Here is an 18,506-nt window from a genome sequence, read left to right as displayed (position 1 = left end):
GTGAAAAAATAATCTCTGACTACAGTCTCGAGAGCCAATCAAGGAGTTTGCAGAGAGAGATTCGAGAATAGGCAGTGTCTAAGGTATTCGATACAGATCGCTCGAGATAATAAGTGTACGTATCACGCCGTTGATGCGAATAACGTAAATGTCGCGTACAAGGTATAATAATGAAGATGTCTGGAAGACTTTTATTGCGACGAGCGGGCATAGGTAGATAAATGTATACATCGGTACTAAATAAACAGGGGCAGTGGTGGGTTCGGCAAAGGGGCAAAGCAATACGCGAGTTCCCCGCACGATCCCATCCATCAATTATCGAAACAGGGTGAAATTCTATTCGCTCCGTAGCGAAATTAAACGAATTCCAGCTCGGTGTGTCAGGGATGAAAAAATCAACCTGCACACCCGCTTTCCGCAGGCGGGCGTGAGTGGCAGGTTCGCTAATACATCCCTACCACCGAACCCTCTACGCTCCTACAGCCTCCGCGATATGGAAGCTGCTGGACACCTGCGCGCATGCTCGCGAAGCTTTCACACCGCACAAGGAGAAAACAAGTCGACTACATATATATATATATATATATATATATACGACGCCTGGAATGGTCAGAAACGAGGGCCAAGGGATTTCTCGGAAATAATTCCAACTTTGCCCGAGAAGGGATGATAGTTTTCCATCTTTCAATTCACTTGTACGCTTGAGAATTGGTTCTCGCTCCCCGATGGGTATATGCTATTAATTTCTACGGCACACCGAAGGTAGGATTACGTTGATGCTCTCGTCGATATTTGTCAGTATTTTTCGTTGCGGCTATCTATATTAGTGAAAGACTGGTGACATGTCCATTTTATGAAAACAGGACGGCTCCCTCAACGAAACCTTTGATCCAATTTCTGTTTGATCGAGCTAGATGCGTCTACGGGCGCCGCCGTGTACGTCGGTTGTACAAACCTATTTGACATCGGTCGGGATTTTTCTTGGCCATTACCGTCCAACGGTTGGTCGCAATCCCTGCGCTATCGACCGTAGCTGCAGGAAAAACCAGGCAGCGTAATACAGTTTTGTTTCAGAAATTCCTCCGCCATGTCTGAGCACTTGTTGCACGATGTTAACGATAAACTTGAATGCGCCATGTTTATGCCTGGCCACAGATACACGTGGTGGACCGACTTGGTTAGAATCGGGATTCAGTTGATTATTGTCGCACGCCATGCCCAATCGCCGGGGTTTTGAACTCTGCACATCTGTCGACGGTGCTATCGCTTCCGCGCATGCGCCCTGGTATAATTTTGCACGTAGGAGAGAGTATCGACCAGTTGAAAGCGTGAGATAAAGATGGAAAACGTATCGTACGGTCGAGTCTGCCGTTATTCGAGGCAACCACGATCGTTCATTTTCTGAAGCTATCCAAGTGCAGTTTCGTCACAAGGGTTTCCGAAAAATATCAACATTTTCAATTACAAGCTCATTCCAGGACTTTCCCTATGGAAGTTAGCCACACTCGAATAGACGAGCAAAGGTTAGCTGAAGCGATTTCCCTCGAAGTAACGTCGAAAACAGGGATATTCCTCACACGCGCGTCGTCAGCGTCTTTGTGTAGTTGTTGTCGTCGTAAATGATTCGCTGTGACCACACGAGTTCGCAATCTCACGAGTGGGTCAAGTGTACAGTACTGACAGTGATTATGGAAGTGGCCGACTCCCAAAAGAACTTGGCCTATTCTGTGAGTCGGTGAACTACATTCCGTTGCCACATAATTGTTCACCTGCATCGCAAGCGCCTATTCATTTCCCGCTCGTCGTTCTCGCAGTAGTATTGAGACGACGGTTTATAATATGGCTTGCATCAGCGAGCTGTCGCAATCCCAGGAATACCTGAGCTTTCGCAGTTCGATCCCTCTAAGAAAAATTGTTGTCGATTCGGACGGTACGAAGGTAAGTACCTGCTTGCACATACGTTATACACGTACACACGTAAATGGGTGTTTATCCATTAATGAAACGGCCATACTTGCAGGATGTATTTTCGAACGTGCATTGAAATCATGACTCTTTTAAAACTATTTAATCATTAATGGCGGGTGTGTATCAAATCTTTTGCTTCAGCTTGACAAACAAGTGTTCGGACAGTTAAGATATTTTGCTTTTTTCATATTTCAGGGATGGAAGGTCTACGATTCGGGGCCAAAAACTGTGAGATGTCCATTAATCTGTCTTCCCCCGGTCAGCGGAACTGCGGATATTTTCTTCAAGCAAATCATGGGATTGGCCGCCAAAGGATATCGCGTTATCGCTGTAAGTTTACAAACAATGAACACAAAACCGATGACACGACGGATATAATATAATGTTTACAGTGTACCGAACATATTCATTCAATTCATTTCTGATGATAAATATTGCAGATAGATATTTAAAGGCAACTCGAAGATAACAGGTCGTCATCCTGTTTTGCGTTTTGTAGGCAATTTTGGAAGTTTTTTTTTTCGCTGTGAATATTCATTTATCACGGATGCAGCAACATTGATATAATTCAAGGCTGAATATCTATTACAATAAATCTAATGAAAAAGCTCGTCGTATTTTATTGTTACAAAAATATGACTGCCAGGCATATGATATAAGTATTTCATACAGAAATTGATAGTTTAGGAACGTTTCTCTCACCAGCGCAGAAAGGTCTTCACTGATATTCGAAACGTCACCTCAATCGCCTGAATGTAAGAACGCACACATCCATGCGTGTAAAATTATCGCGAAAACCAATCCAACGGCGATACGTACACATATGTTATTTACAATCCAACACGCAATGTCAATCATTGCATATTACCACAATATTTCCAACGACTTCATCAGCCTATGGGAAAGAATCGTTATAACATTATTTATTTCTCTCATAGGCGGAACCACCGGTGTATTGGAACGTGAAAGAATGGTGCGAAGGTTTCAGAAAACTCCTCGATTACATGGAACTCGACAGAGTACATTTGTACGGAGCGTCTCTCGGTAAGCAGAATCGCAATTTTAAGTTCGATGGAATAGAGTCTGACCTCTTTGTATTTTTATTCACGATAACGTCTTGGCGCCCAGCCCCAATTTCTTGTTATCTACTCGCTGTATTTTTTTATCCAACCAGAGACTGCATTCCTTTCATGTTACTTCCACCCATCTGTATACGAGCATATTATTATTGCCAGACAACTCGACGAATAAATACGAACCGGATCATAAACATATGACTACGAAATAATCATGCTGCCGCAATACAGATTTTTGTTTTCATATCTAGGTGGTTTCCTCGCGCAAAAATTTGCAGAAGTCAATTCTCATTGCCCACGAGTCCAGTCCATGGTCCTGTGTAACACCTTCACGGACACATCTGTATTCAGCTATAACGATTCTGCTGCCGTGTAAGTTAGATATTGAATCGAAGTGCAGGTTCAACCTACAACGTGAAAGCAGATAATTACCAAGGTCATGTACGATTGTGCCTTTTCTGATACATTAAGCAATGACACGTCCCCCTGCCCGCCCGCGCCTTCAGGCATTGATGAAAATCTATATCAAAATAGCGCAATCCTTGAATCCGCCAATTGTATCTAACGCGTTTGGTTTTCCTTGCATTACAGATTTTGGATACTGCCTTCTCTAGTACTGAAGAAAATGGTGATGGGAAACTTCGCTGCTCAAAAGGCCGACCCAGAGATCGTTGACGCCATTGATTTCATGGTCGAACGGGTCCGTATGCTTTTATAGGCATCATTTTTAAAGAGTTGCATAGTGAATAGAAAAATATGTGCTTTTCAATCAAGTCGAGTACTTGAGAATAATTTCATGACAAGTGTTTTAATCGAGTGGCGGATGAGCGGTACAGGTGGTTCGGTAATAGTACTCTCTATGTTTGAATCAGTGTTATAAATCCACTAATACCCAGTTATAAGCAAACCACTGGAAAACAAAAACAGTGTCTGTATACTGAAAATCAGTGGAATATCGGTGAAAAGTCACTGAATCATCAGTGTAGGTATGTGCATTGAATGTTTCCCGCGATATACTTGTAACTGGGAATTGGTGGATTTTCACTGATTCAAATTTAGGGTGTACAGATTACTTATCCTTGAATTGATCCTTGCAGTTGGAAAGCTTGACCCAGCCGGAGTTGGCCTCTCGCCTAACAATGAACTGCGTCAGCTGCTACGTCCAGCCACAAAAAATATCACATCTCCCGATAACAATAATCGACGTATTCGACGAGTACGCGTTGTCGAACGTAGTCAGGGAAGAGACTTACAAATGTTATCCAAACGCTAAACTTGCCCACCTTAAGAGCGGAGGGAACTTTCCATACCTTAGCCGATCGCCAGAAGTCAATCTACACCTCCAAGTAAAGAAAAATAGCATCAGCGCTAATTTGAGATTTGATTCTTTACGTCTGTTTGACGATGGTACGATATTTGTCCACAGATCCATTTAAGACAATTCAACAATACCGAATACGATGCTGCGGAGAGATACGGGAAGGTCTAGATATTCGGAAATTGGGAAAACGATCAAAATATTACGGGAAGATGTCAAGACAACAGTGGAGAAGAATGATGCGCAGCCAAGTACCTACCGTTTTTCCGTACGACGACACTTGGAAGAAACATAAAGTGATAATATGTCTTGATAAAGTTGACACATCAGATTATTGCTGTTTTTGATAATACGTTGCATAACGATGGCGAGATATGAGTTGGCCATTGATTGTAAGACTACGGCTGCCATGGTAAATCGTCACACGCAAGATTACGAATATTATAACGCCGTATGCAGGCGTGTGTACGTAAAGGTGGCGTGGCGTCGATAATTGGGCCGTCAGAGGGAAACGTTTTGTTCTCGATAGAAGCTTAAACATCATTTATCACGCAAGATACATGTCGCGAGAGCAGAACTTGAAAGTTATTTGTTACGTGCAATATGTTTGAAATTATTTGTATTCACCGTATTATGCCAGTAAACGCATTTGGTATATCAGCTCTACTGTGAAAAAAAATAGATATATATATATATATATATATATATATATATATATATATATATATATATATTTATTTATATATAAATGTATAATATACACATATAGTTTATCACTATAAAAATTATATATTCTTAATACAATTGTTTTGATCGCGGATAAAACGAACAAATTTTATTCAATTGTCTTGCCATCAAAATTAATCGTCATTTGCGTCACATACCTGTCGATATGAGTTAGATGGAAACATCGATCGGTATGCATATTTGCTACGGTATAGTGATTCTGGACTTAAAACAAATTATTCACAAATTATTCGTGATAAAAAAAAAAGTTGGAAACTCGCGAGGGCGAACAGGCAGAAAGAAGAATTAGGTAAAGTTGACAAAAGTGTCGTATGACAAATGATAAATTGTTGCGAACGAAAATGTATACGAGAATATCGTATGTAAGCCGGCCTTATGTCAGATTGCAGCGTTGAATAACTCAATCTTTCAAAACTGGATTCCTGATGACGACATCGCTTCCTTCATTTTCAATCGATTCGTAAGCCCATTTTCTGTTTGACCTGGAAATGAGGTGACGAGCGTTTTTATGTCATAACAAAGAATTAAAATATCGCTGTGTCAGCCAATGTAATTTGCATTCAAGTGTATAGAGCCTTGCCTGCACTCGTGTCCACACTTGGTAGATTTGCATTTAGGACACGGGAAGTGACATCCAAGGCAACTGCGTTCCAAACAATCGCACAGATCTTCCCCAGTTTGGAAGAAAATCCCTTTTTCATCGTACAAAACGTGTTTCTTAGCTCCGGGATAGAGTCGACGGTTAAGCTTGCGTTTTTCCCGTTCGCTTCTCTCGGGGTCGAAGTATTTTAAAAATGATTGGACACCGTTCTCCAGGGACAGCGCAGCCTTTTTAGCCGATCGAGTTCTCTGAAAAATGATAACAACAATAGTGTAAACAACAACTCGGCTCGGCCTTTTTTTGCCGCGATACTACTAGTCGTTCAAGATCTGATCTATTTTTTCAATTGAAAAGTTTTTCGGAACACTGACTGGCACCATCGACGAACGGTCTTACGCAAGGATTTCATGCAGGTATGTATTGCGCAGTGTATTGTCAAGCTCACGTAATATTGATTAGGTACTCGATGTGCGCAGTAGAAGTGGACGGTGAAAAACATTTGCGAGGAAAAAATCGTCTGGGCATTCGAAACGATTTATAATCATATTATAAATAACAATATTGGAATAACCTCGTCCCAATCATCGAACAAACTAAGATTCTCCGTAGAACTTTCCGGATAATCGATGCATCGCTTGTATGCATGGTTGTATTTGGAGGATGTCTCGGTCATCTTCGTGTTTTTTTTTTTTTTTTTTTTATTCCTCTACCGCGATAGAATACCGCCAACAGGCTAGTGCAACACAACGGGCCTGTCCGCCTCTCGGCCCGACATTCGACTCTGTTTTACAAGTACCAATAATCAATCCTATAATTTGTTAGAGTAGGCGATATACCGCACCGTGCGAATGATCAACTGTCGCTCGGCGTAACCGCATTTTGTCAGCATCGACAATATACGTGAATCACGTGTTACGCTTGACGTAACCAACAGATAACAGGCAAGCTCAGGCATGCTCGCGGTGTCTCGTGGACGAGTAAGCCTCGCATTCGATTGGCACAAGCGGACCGCCATATTTTTTCCAAGCCAAGATTACGCGCGCTTAGGATAGCGGATGTTCGATCAAGATTTTATGGTGTATCCAATAATCTTTTGTCGGTACAGTTATATGTCTATCCGTTGGCCGTATTTATTCTCACTTCTGAAATGACAATTACGAGCCGCACAAATGGCAACTTATTACATCTCTACGTATTCGAAGCAGCAATTACTTCGTGGCTTTGGTCTAACTAATACGTAGATATAGTTCCGAGACGAATGTGAGATGACATTTCATTTCGTTCGACAGATAGGTATTCTTTTTCGGAAAAATAGGAATCTTAAATCCTCGTGTGATAAATTTCCCTACAACGTTGCACATTGCAAAAATTCACTATATTTATTCGGTTTGAAAACTGTTGGTAAAACAGTTGACGGATAAGTGCTAAACCAAATTGACGAGAATTTTCATACTTCTAACTCCAACGGTGTTACTATCAAAATATCCAATTATACTAGCATGCGAAATTCCAGAATAAAATAAGATGCTTGTGATCGAAAATGTGATCTTGGATATCAAATTACCTATAATTATACGTAGACGGCAACGCAACTTTGATATCAAGATCAATATATGAAAACACGGTGTGAGTCCAAAGAAAATTTATTTATATTTTCAATAAGGCTGAAAACAAATCACGGCCCATTACATCCAGAAAATAGTTCTATTTGAATATAAACCTATGAGAAAGTCTTTTTGCTCAAAGCCATAAACTTATTGGTTTGAAATAAATTTCGATTGAATTAAATAATCCTACTCGAAAGTTTCATATTGAAATAAAATCTTTTTGTTTGAAACAAGTAGAGAAGAACTTTTTCCGATTGCATGCACAGCAAATAAAATTAATTACATCCTACTGCCAAATTAGCTTGACATTAGATCTGTGAAGAAAAAAAAGGAAAAAAAAGGAACATCAAAACTGGAATACAATAAACATCGATTGAAACTGAGGCGAAAGAACTTACTCTCTCCATATATGCTGACATGGGCCGCTCATCAGTCATCTTTGTTCAAGACACCGTTTGCCGTGGTGATTTAAATAAGCTCAAGTGAAACGAACTATCTAGCAGATAAAAACGACAGGGGACACAATTTTCGAGATTTTTCCAAGCCGATGATCACGTCTGTCAAGCCGTACAGCGACAGTGGCGACTTCTGTGCTCCGTACACCACGGCAATCGCTGCGTGCAGCTTCTGGCGACACGGAATTTCTAGGTTATGGATTGTCGATACGCGGTTTAGAGAGAAAACCTTTCAAAATAAAGGTGACACTATGACAGATTCAAAATTGCCGACTCCCTTGATACAATCTTTCCCTATCTACCCAAAAGTCAAACCGATTTTTTTTTCAACATAACTCTCACGGAGAAGCTCATAAAAGGAGAGAGAACAAAGACTTGAACATTTGTGGTAAACTTCTTTCAAAATCTACAATTTACAAACATTTATGATACTTTCTACGTCGCGTTGAGATGATAGGTCATAAATTGTTCGAAACGGATCAATTCAAATTTTGTTTACATGCGAGGAACTTTACGCAGTGTTACTTTACGCCTAAGATGTTACTCCTTGCCTTTGAAATCCCAATGATCGTTGAGGTACAGCGTATCGTGCGAATCTCCCATCGAGTCCCACAGCGGTGAATATACAGATACCCAAAGGTATATACCAATCTATAGAAGCTGTGCGATGTAACGACGAACCATTTCTCAGGCTATTCAGATACTGCTCTTCAAGTTGTAACGCTGAATTGGTCTACTCTTTTTGAAAGCATAGCCGAAGGACAGTACCTGAAGTTTCTCGATCCAAGCGTACCTACAAATATTCAGCACGAGCGACATCTCTCGCCCAATCCACCAACTGGCGCATTCGTCACGTGACGAGTTGAGACGGATTTCAGGTACCTGTACAGAGCCTGGGACAAAGTAACGGATCTTGTTTGACACGAGAAGAGAAAAACTTAACGAGTATCGGTGCATTATGCATTAGTATCATGACATTCGCAACATAAATCTTTATTCCCATATAGCTGCCAGCGAATACGTATCTGTTTGAAGTGAAAGTGATACTCGCATGGAAATCAATTACTTTGCTTATTTCATATATTCTTCTTCAGCAGCCTCTTGGCTTCTGATTTCTTCTCCTTTGACAAAGATGTTGTCTTAAGCTTATCATGTAAAATCATACACGGTCATGGACTTGACACTTGTTTCGTGGATTGATGATTATTCACCGATTTATTCTAATAGGGTAATGACGTCTTGTAGTACTTTGAACGCGTCGAATGAATTGCGACATAACCGTTTCAGCTATTTCAAGATCATAGTCATTATGTAAGCGTAGTAGCTTTAAAAAATATATACCAGACTATACAAAGCACTCTTTCGGTTCTACTTTCGTTCTACCCATAACACGTTGACATATTCAGCTCATCATTTGATTCTACACAGGCAGTCACAAAAATTGAACATTATTAAAATGCATTTTCCTATAAATAGGACTAGGATAACTTAATATTTGTTTACAAGCACAATCATAAAGTAAAATTGAGGATTTTGCAAAAATTTACCTGCACATCTGCTACGCTACAATAGTCGTAATTTGAGCGTATTTTGATGACAGCGACGTAAAACTGAACACGGAAATCAATGCCACGTGGCTTCGCTATTGAACAATCGTAAACAAATAACTACATATACGCGCAGGCTTCTACTTCGCGGTAATTACTCTCGAAAATTCATTTTCTCCAATAGACAATATGGGTGCATACATGTTCCCGAAATAGAAAAAATTATTTAATACTTGATGAAACGACGGCCAGAATGATAATTAATATACGCGGTTACGTATGAGTAAGCAATTCACAAATTTAGCGACTTTTTTTTTTAGTTGCTTGGATTTTATATTATTATTTCCGTACTCCAACTGGCCCATTAGCTCAGTTGGTTAGAGCGTCGTGCTAATAACGCGAAGGTCGCGGGTTCGATCCCCTCATGGGCCAATTTTTTTTTCTTTCGGAAATCCTTCGCGCGATCATGGGCGCAGCCAAGACATTTGGAGATCAAATGTTCGAAAAGATAAAAATAAAAATGCAAATACGATTCGGCGACTGCAAAACGATCCACGCACAAATGCTCCTTGCAGGTATAACAGTCTTTGTGCAAGTGAACCTGCTGCTTAACCGAGTAGGTCTAGGCATTTGATTAGAGTCAATTTCAAGTGAATATCTCTCTGCGCGACGACCAGACAAAGGTGGATAAGTCGCTCTAACGAAGTACAGTTCTCACGCAATTTCAAATAACTATTGTGGGCCAGAATTGTTTACTGCGTAGTCAGCTGTCCGTTAGGCACGACAAACATCGGTAAGCCACGATATCTCTGTACCTATCCTAGTATAGGTATATTATACATTGTACGTATGCATATCTCGTGAATAAGTGTGCGGTTAGATTGTGCCAAAGTACGACTAGAAAACTATTGAAATGGAAACGGGACTCGTTCGTTGTGTTTACATTCTTATCAATTATTGTACGACTTGGATCTTTGCGTAGCGATATGCTCCAAGTTAACGCGGTGCAGGACCGGTTTTACCGTCTTACCACTGTAAATTTTACTCCCATCGCGAACAAGAAGCAATGGTCGTACCGTCTCACCTCCATCACCCACACGAGCACGTGTGGAGGTATAACCAACTTCCGTCGAAGGGCAACATTGAAAATACTCATACAAATGGTATGGTTAACTAATGAGCTGAGTTTGCGCCAAAAAAATTTTACAGTATCGCGTCTTGTGATAACATCTTTCAGCGGTCCGACGGTATTGGTTCAGAAATCAGACAACTTACAGTAGTAACGACTGAACTCCGGGTCTAGAGGCAACGTCGAGGTATTCCGAAACTTTCCATCGAAATCGGGCCGGCTCGATGGCCCCACAACGGACGAAGAGAGGTTACCCGAGCCACAGAATGGAAACTGTACGTCTGGCCCTAGGTCAGAAAACGATTATAAAATTGAAAACTTTCCGTTTCGTCAACTTCAGATCGTCCTATGCCCGTATATTATCGTCGTTGAGAGTAACACGGCTGCATATAGTTTGCGGGATTTTGGTCTCAGATTGGTCTCTGAGATTTGAGCGCTACGCCAAAGTTTCCGAACGTCCAAATCAGCGGAACCCTACCCGCTGCGACGGCACGTGAGGCCATTCGTAAAATTTCCACCGCCCTACCGACTCGATACGCAACGGTCAATTGATCGAGACACTTGAACTTGGTTCAATTTAAAAGACGAACGAACGGTATACATTTACTAATTGTATAGGTGATCAAGGCGTCGCCGTTACACTCGAGACGTATTTCGTCTATAATGCAGCTATGTGAATATGTGTATGCAATTTCAAGCATTCCTACAGCTATACCTATGCCTATTTAAACGAGAGATAAGATATTGGTCCCAGGAGCAACTCTGTCGGCTGTCGGCTAGACGCATGCGGTTGGCCCTCCGGTTTTAACAGTCCGGAGCTATTTAACGCCATGCACCTACGATAGGATATTAAGGGGGGGTCGGATTATTCAAATTTCACATCATCATTCAGAGCTTTTCGACGATGAATTTTGAATCACGAACGATGCGAGGGATCAGGAGAACAAACGCGTCGCGCCACATCTTCACCCTGGCAGAGGGCCATCTTTTATGCATTTGCCAGGTGGTTAATTATAATTCAAAGTGTACAACGTGCTTAATGACTGTCGCTTGATCCCCGTGTTTCGATTATTATCACACCCGGATCAACACATTCAACCGGCCGTCTTAAGCTGTGGTCTAAGCTTCTCGTTATTGGCCGGAAAAGTGGGCGTTTTGAAACACCTGCATCTAGATGAGCAGGCATCACATACCTATGTGCAGTCGCACGTGAGCATGTATGTACATAGGTATGGACAGGTTTCTCCCGAAATATGACAGCGTGCAGATACCATTGTATGTGTACGGAATCGTCCCCCTGCCGCCTGGTGAGCAGGTATCGATCTGCGCGTGGAAACGCGCAGTTTCTCACTATCAAAAGTGAGCACTGCGAGTGCACCGCTCCCCATTGGCTGGAGACAAGTGGCGGAAACGGCTGATTGGCCGCGCCATCGATATAAGCAAGGGTATGCCGTAAGATCGGCTCAGTAGTGTTGTTATTCACCCACTGTCAACTTGGTGAGTAAAAATCGCCGGGGAATATTTTCCTCCGAGTGCTAAACGCGTTTTATCTAGATTAGATTTATCTCGGGTACGAGATGTGGCAAGATACACAGCTTACTCTATACTTATATATGGCATCGCAAATATTTTTCCACCGATCTGAATAGTTTCAACATTTTTCTTTAATTTTTCAGCATCTGCATAAACCAGGTTAATCGTACTCCATTTAAAGTGAATTTCGTGCATATAATCGTTTGTTGGTATTATCAATCCGCGAATCTATTTAAAAATCGGAGAACTGTAACTGCAACGTGACACTCTAGAATAGCACTGTGGATTTACTAATATATATAAAGTGTGGGATGATCGTTGCAGTCGGCTCTGCTGTGGTAATCTGATTTATGTAATGCGGCAAATAATTTTCGAACGAATTCAGCGAATTTTCATGTGACCAACATCTTCTCCGATTGGTCGGGCAAATATTGAAAAATGTATCTCTGCGTGGTGCGCGAGCATCTCGAGTCTTCTTGTTTTCTTTTCCGTATTGCGCGTAGGTGGCTAGGACATAAGGCTAGGGTATGCAGCTGTATATAGGTATGAGCGGTATCGATTTGTTTCGGTTAAATTTCAATGATTCAGGACCGCGGTGCAGACACAATTTTATACAAAGGCAAGCAGAAATTATTCAAACTACTGATATATAGACTTTCATAGAATAGCTTTCTGTAAGGTTGGGTGAACTTTCGAATACCGAGGTCGAAGATTATGTAAAACCGCACCGCTGCGAAGTTCCGTTACGTGTGGTTACCTATATACATCTAACTCGCTAGTCAAACAATGCAAACTAACATGGAAAATGCTTTCCGCGACACCTTGTATACCTGCCTTAGATATCTAACGAAACATATACACGCGTGCATGTACGATGCCAAAGGCGATAAATGATAGCTATTTAACCTTCGTCGCGCGAATGAAACGTGTGACAAAGAAATATCCAATCGCTTGGAAAGAAGGGGTATGAAATACGTCCCAACCGATGCGGGATAGCGCTACACGATGCTTTTTGTTGAAATGCAAAGTTATTTGCTAATGCGTATTTTACATGGTACACATTTTTACCTGCGACACTAGTTATTACAATCGAACAAACTCTGTGCACTGCGCTTATTTTCTTTTAAATTGTATAAATTTAAAGAAATATTCTCAAAGTATAATAACAATGATAATAATCATGATCTGTCATTGGTTTTTTTCTCTGTACTGTTCAAGGATCACGCGATGCCGTTACGTAGACGGAAATAAATTTCGGGTCGAATGTGCGTCATAAATGACGAGTGTATCATAAATAATTAATATATTATTTCGATTTCCATCTCGTGTTTTTGCCTGGTTATGAAAAGATTTTACCGGTTTGTCGCGCAAATTCTTCTCTATTTCACGAATTTTCTCACGCTGCGCCAAATTGATACACGTGCTACACTACAATTGCAGGTATACAGCCTCGACTCTCAAATCAATCGAAGATAGAGAAATCATATATGCCACGGCAACAAAATTTGGGGCCAATCGTGAGTGTACAAGATTTGTGGATCAATCTGGGGGAAAGATTAATACAGACCTGCGCAAATGATAGCTTTATAACATTAAGTGAATATAGGTACGAAAGTAAGTCCAAGAGAAAACTTAACTTTCAGCGTAGTGCAAGCGTACAGTTTTTATCTGATGCGAGTCGTATTTCCCGTTCGAAATGTCAATATCGCATTACCCTCATTTTCTAGCAAATTTATGCAAACGGCAGTTATAGATATCGGCGTGTCCTAATGAAATACGGGCTTCTCACCGTGCAGAACAAGGGTGACTCGTAAGACTCTACGGTAAGTGCATCCGTAGTTCTATACACACCTCGCAGAGTTTTCTGAGGTACCCTGTTTTTATTAGGATACCCCGTTATTTGTTACATATTATCAAATAAAACCTTCCTCGTGCGCGTTAAACGCTACAACATATCTGTAATATCGATTACAACTTGTCGAACAACGGCAATGAACTGCAAAGACTCAGAACGGCCCGCCTGACCCTGCTCCTGCATCTACAGGTCTCGACGTTATCGGTTAATCCGAAACACCCCGTATGTACGAACGAAAACGATCGGTGACTCCCGAGACGTTGTGTAAGATGACGCGGTAACAAATCCGGCGAGATTCAAAGTGCGCGGACTAGTAAACAAAGGCAGGAAATGGACTTGAGCAAATCACAATATGTGCAACGGCTCGACAGTAATTTATGCTTTTCATTATTTCTCTGTGAAGTATCTATACTCACAATCGGAGTAATAAATACCAACGGGCGGCTGTAAATATCCTGAATGTCACTGCATAACTTGCACCGATCTAGATCATTACACACAAGTGAACTTACTACATGTTTTTATAAATGGAAACGAGTACATGTCTCACGTGTCCTATTACCCTCGGCTTATACGATCTACCGCATATTACGCTGCTATTTTGAAGCCCTCGATCATTGTCGTCACGTTGTTTCTATATAAGTGCGTATATAATAGGTATATCTCCGGCCCGATTGTGACGGAGCATGCACAGTTTATTGGCCCATATCCAACTGCACACGAAGTTATTTAAAATCTAACCTCATGCCGTTGCTTGAAAACGTCGTCTGAGCTTTCTCGTCATTATCTATTTCCAGTAATTTGTTGCGGGTTCGCTTGATTATATTAGATCGACAAGCAATATCCTCTGCTAACTATAATTAATAAAGGCAACTGTTATCGTTCAAGCCTCGAAACTGTGTGATAATTTCCTTCAATCTTCCAAATTGCAGGAGAATAGTATGTACAAAGAACTCGACGACAGGGAAGTGAAGCACGATTGCCCGAGGACAGAGGGGCTGCACGCATATCCGGACCACTTCAGGGAATTTGAGCCGAAGAATTTCTAACTCGAGGAAACGAAGAAGGAGAGTGCGAAGGAATACACATTAATGGGAATCTGAAGAGTTGGTCCCGCGGGCGGACTTGTAAATAGTGTAAATAAAATTTAACCTAACTTTTAACTAATCGTCGAGGTGGATCAACGTTGAAGTAGTCGACCTTATCACTCCGACTTCTCTGTACGTGGTACAATTCGAAAGGCAAAAGTATCAAGGGCAATACCGATCACAAACGATCCAATCTCAACAGTAACAAACGTCTGTAATAAATACGAAGAATATGAAACCAGACGCGCAAAATGACATGTCTCTGGGCATGAAACTACTTACGGCAGGAACCGCAGCCTGCGTGGCGGACTTGGCTACTTTTCCACTGGACACGACGAAAGTCAGGATGCAGGTTACTATCGACAGATTTTTCACAACTTCACGCTAGCTGTTTCATATATTTCCATGCTGTGACCAATACCGATTGTTACTTCTAGATCGCAGGAGAAGGACGAGCCTTGTTACTGGCATCGACCGAAGGATCCGTCCTTGCCGTAAGAGCCGCACAGCCAGGATTGTTGCAGACGATGGGTAACATCGTAAGAACCGAAGGAGCAAGGTACGGCTTTACGACAGCTACAAACTTTCAAACCTAATTTTATGTTTCTCCGATAGTCCTGTTGCGACATAGCGTCACCTAGTTTAATTACTACCTCTGTACTTCACGCTATGACGTCAGGACGATACTGGACATTCTCATTTACCTGTCTGACGCGCCAATTGTGAGAGAACCTACAGTTTTTTTTTTACACAGACGGGTCACACGGACAATCAAATGACAGTTTATCAGTTTGGTAACCTTTCCGTCGGCATTAATTCAACAAATTCAACTTGAATGATTAATTAATTTGTTTACTTGTTTGACGTTTTTTTTAACAAGTATAACTGCGCGTCGAGTTACGGAACGGAAATTAAATGACAGACGGCTCTTAGTGGCAAAGTAGAAATGGCAAAAAAAAAAAAAAAAAAAAATTCAAGTTTTTTTGCAGTGCCATTTCTTGCCACATTCTGCAAACGATTATTCAACTTCAATTTCTTACAATTAAGTAAAAACGGTTTGACGTAACAGAAAATTTGATTGGCAAAGCTGCGCCGGAGTGTCTGCAACTCGTTAAACGCAGAAGATAGTAGAGGCAACGTATCGTCTCCTTTAAGGGGACACTCACAATCAGTTGCCCCTAGTTAGACATTCATTAGTAGGTACTTTAATGTTGTTAAGTTGCCTCGAACAATCAACCGTAGGTATGCACCCATGTTCTGCATAATGAATAAATGAATAAAAAATGAAAGCTAGATCTCGGTGTATCGGTTATGATGATAATCTGAATTAATGATTTATGAATTGCACGCCGGATGGAATCGATAGTAGAGTTGATAAACATTGTGAAGTATTGGCGGCATGTGAAGGGCAACCGCACGAGGTGCGAATTGTTAGAGTTTAGAGCGTCAGTTTGAGCGAGGGTGGTTGCAGGAGCCTGTACGGAGGTCTTTCCGCCGGTCTACAGCGACAGATGTGTTTTGCAAGTGTTCGATTGGGCCTCTACGACACCGTCAAGTCTTTCTACGCTGGAATCATCGACGGTACTTCAAAAAAAAACACACTCACATAATTGATTACGTAACTAACGCATCATATCAGCGCGCATACTAACCTTATGAGTTTATGTTGATAAACGATACAGCTGTATCATACCTACGGCAAAGTGACAAGCGAATAAAATTTCGAGAATAAGTTGTTGTCAAACGTCCGGTACGAAATTGCAGGGGAATGACGGAAGAGTTGTTGATCTGTAAAGTTGTTCCGCTACAGAACCCACTTGCTGACAATGAAATCGTCGTTCAGCGACCGATCGATCGCTCAAAATCATTTCACCACGCTCTTCCGTCGTTCCGAGTTTGAATTGGTCTTGTAGTAACCGCGGCGTATCTGCTCCCTTTGTGCATTCTTACAAGCGTCACCTCACGATCCACAAAGGTGTTCTGAAACTTTTTGCCCTGCGCAATACGATCCGTTTGTCTAGGATATCGGCCGCTCTTGAGCACGATTGCGAATAGCCAAAAATAACACCAGCATCCGAGGGGAGCACCTCTCTGGAATGTGCGGCGATCGCTGTTGCCTTCTTACCGCCACCGTATTAATATTTCAAGTACGGCAATGTGTAAAACTAGATTCACGATGCAACGTACGGGATTGCAAGAAGGGTAGAGAGAGGCAGATCAGTGAAACGTAGAAGTTCACCAGCTACGTGCTGGTTTTTTCATTTCAAAATCCCGAGTGATGTGCAGAACTCTAAGCCAAACCGAACTGCTGACAGTTGAAAAAAAAAAAAAAAAGATAAAAAAATCAACAAGCTCTCGTTGGAACTTGACAAGACTCATTTTTCAAATCGTCAGCTTCGTTTCATTGAAATAGTTCAACAAGTGTAACGTAAGATTTCTTTCACTTTCAACAGGTAAGAAGGCCGGACGGAGCGATTCCCTAAACATAGGGACTCGCGTCGCGGCTGGCATCACCACTGGAGCACTGGCGGTACTTTTTGCGCAGCCAACCGACGTTGTCAAGGTCCGACTTCAAGCCGGAAATCTGGGATCAAATACTGGGCAAGTTCGATACACGTCGACGCTGCAAGCCTACAGGAGCATCGCGCTGAAAGAAGGAACACGAGGCCTGTGGAAAGGTGCGAAGCTATCGGAATTTCGTTTCTCGCCGGCATTCGAGTTCTTACAGCGAGAAGCTAACAACGATAATCATTTCACTTATCTTTGGCTCTCTCATTATTCACAGGAACACTTCCGAACATGTCGCGGAACGCCATCGTCAACGTTGCCGAGATCGTATGCTACGACGTTATCAAGGATGTGATCATACACTCTGGGATCCTCAGAGACGGGATACCCTGTCATTTGACAGCGGCTATGGCAGCTGGTCTCTGCACCACCTTGGCAGCGAGCCCCGTGGACGTCGTAAAAACGCGGTACATGAACAGCGCTCCTGGTGAATACAAGGGAGCCCTCGACGCAGCGGTTCGAATGTTCACGCAGGAGGGCCCCATGGCCTTCTACAAGGGCTTCGTACCGAGTTTCGCCCGTCTTGTGTCGTGGAACATTGTTCTTTGGGTCACATACGAGCAGATCAAAATCAAAGTCAATAACATACGGGACAGCGTTTGAAACGAATACACACGAAACATTAGCAGTTTTTTTAATTTTTCTTTGTTCGTCTATTTTGTGTTCAAGGCTGTAGGAAATTATCAAGGCGACTTGTCTTCTTTCGAATATCACGTATACTATATGACCAGTTTGATAATAACTGGAAAAATGTACCTATATTATACACACATACATATGGTAAACAGTAGGTAGGGAGCGGTGGTGTAAGAGTAATCGCTCGACAAATACTCAATTATAGTTTAGTTTAATCCACCGATGTTGAGGAAAGATCCTCAAGACTTATTTTTCCTCAGGCTTCAGCAACGTTCAAACACAGCAGCCCGTGGTTACTATCAGTTATAATTATCGATGTATTATTTGGATTTATCCTGATAAACGAAATCGCATGTATTGAAGTCTGATTTTTCGATA

The 18,506-nt window shown here is 41.7% G+C and overlaps 3 protein-coding genes, 1 long non-coding RNA gene and 1 other non-coding gene across 11 annotated transcripts; 3 read left to right on the top strand and 2 right to left on the bottom strand.

The window, feature by feature from the left end:
• The first annotated feature begins 1,244 nt into the window (after window positions 1-1,244).
• LOC107225438 (maspardin) lies at window positions 1,245-5,022 on the top strand. The gene is made up of 7 exons (XM_015665908.2): window positions 1,245-1,938; window positions 2,164-2,298; window positions 2,907-3,012; window positions 3,296-3,416; window positions 3,636-3,744; window positions 4,142-4,390; window positions 4,471-5,022. The coding sequence occupies exons 1-7, from the start codon at window positions 1,840-1,842 to the stop codon at window positions 4,531-4,533; spliced, it is 882 nt and encodes a 293-aa protein (XP_015521394.1). The 5' UTR covers window positions 1,245-1,839; the 3' UTR covers window positions 4,534-5,022.
• On the bottom strand, window positions 2,056-4,204 carry LOC124295497. The gene is made up of 4 exons (XR_006905451.1): window positions 4,111-4,204; window positions 3,057-3,451; window positions 2,671-2,863; window positions 2,056-2,296 (listed from the first exon to the last, which is right to left on the bottom strand). It is a non-coding gene; the product is annotated as an uncharacterized LOC124295497 (long non-coding RNA).
• A 135-nt stretch (window positions 5,023-5,157) lies between the features above and the next one.
• LOC107225427 (ARL14 effector protein) lies at window positions 5,158-7,940 on the bottom strand. Of its 5 annotated transcripts, none has more exons than XM_015665895.2 (3): window positions 7,716-7,940; window positions 5,690-5,958; window positions 5,158-5,591 (listed from the first exon to the last, which is right to left on the bottom strand). In XM_015665895.2, exons 1-3 carry the CDS (start codon window positions 7,752-7,754, stop codon window positions 5,510-5,512), a joined length of 390 nt encoding a protein of 129 aa, XP_015521381.1. In that variant the 5' UTR covers window positions 7,755-7,940; the 3' UTR covers window positions 5,158-5,509. The 5 variants fall into 5 exon arrangements, with proteins under 5 accessions (XP_015521381.1, XP_046601703.1, XP_015521380.1 ...); XM_046745747.1 differs by lacking the exon at window positions 7,716-7,940 and adding an exon at window positions 6,552-6,679; XM_015665894.2 differs by lacking the exon at window positions 7,716-7,940 and adding an exon at window positions 6,282-6,545.
• LOC107225426 (mitochondrial uncoupling protein 2) lies at window positions 6,007-18,490 on the top strand. Of its 3 annotated transcripts, none has more exons than XM_046745745.1 (6): window positions 6,007-6,123; window positions 14,769-15,276; window positions 15,362-15,483; window positions 16,396-16,505; window positions 17,378-17,602; window positions 17,710-18,490. In XM_046745745.1, exons 2-6 carry the CDS (start codon window positions 15,157-15,159, stop codon window positions 18,093-18,095), a joined length of 963 nt encoding a protein of 320 aa, XP_046601701.1. In that variant the 5' UTR covers window positions 6,007-6,123; window positions 14,769-15,156; the 3' UTR covers window positions 18,096-18,490. The 3 variants fall into 3 exon arrangements, with proteins under 3 accessions (XP_046601701.1, XP_015521378.1, XP_015521379.1); XM_015665892.2 differs by lacking the exon at window positions 6,007-6,123 and adding an exon at window positions 11,798-11,945; XM_015665893.2 differs by lacking the exon at window positions 6,007-6,123 and adding an exon at window positions 13,782-13,804.
• On the top strand, window positions 9,678-9,751 carry Trnai-aau. The gene has a single exon. It is a non-coding gene; the product is annotated as a tRNA-Ile (tRNA).
• Window positions 18,491-18,506: the final 16 nt, after the last annotated feature.

Source organism: Neodiprion lecontei, chromosome 7 (assembly GCF_021901455.1).
Source record: "Neodiprion lecontei isolate iyNeoLeco1 chromosome 7, iyNeoLeco1.1, whole genome shotgun sequence".
Lineage (NCBI taxonomy): Eukaryota > Metazoa > Arthropoda > Insecta > Hymenoptera > Diprionidae > Neodiprion > Neodiprion lecontei.
The sequence above is the reverse complement of the archived record's forward strand: the minus strand, read 5'-3'. Positions and strand labels throughout refer to the sequence as shown.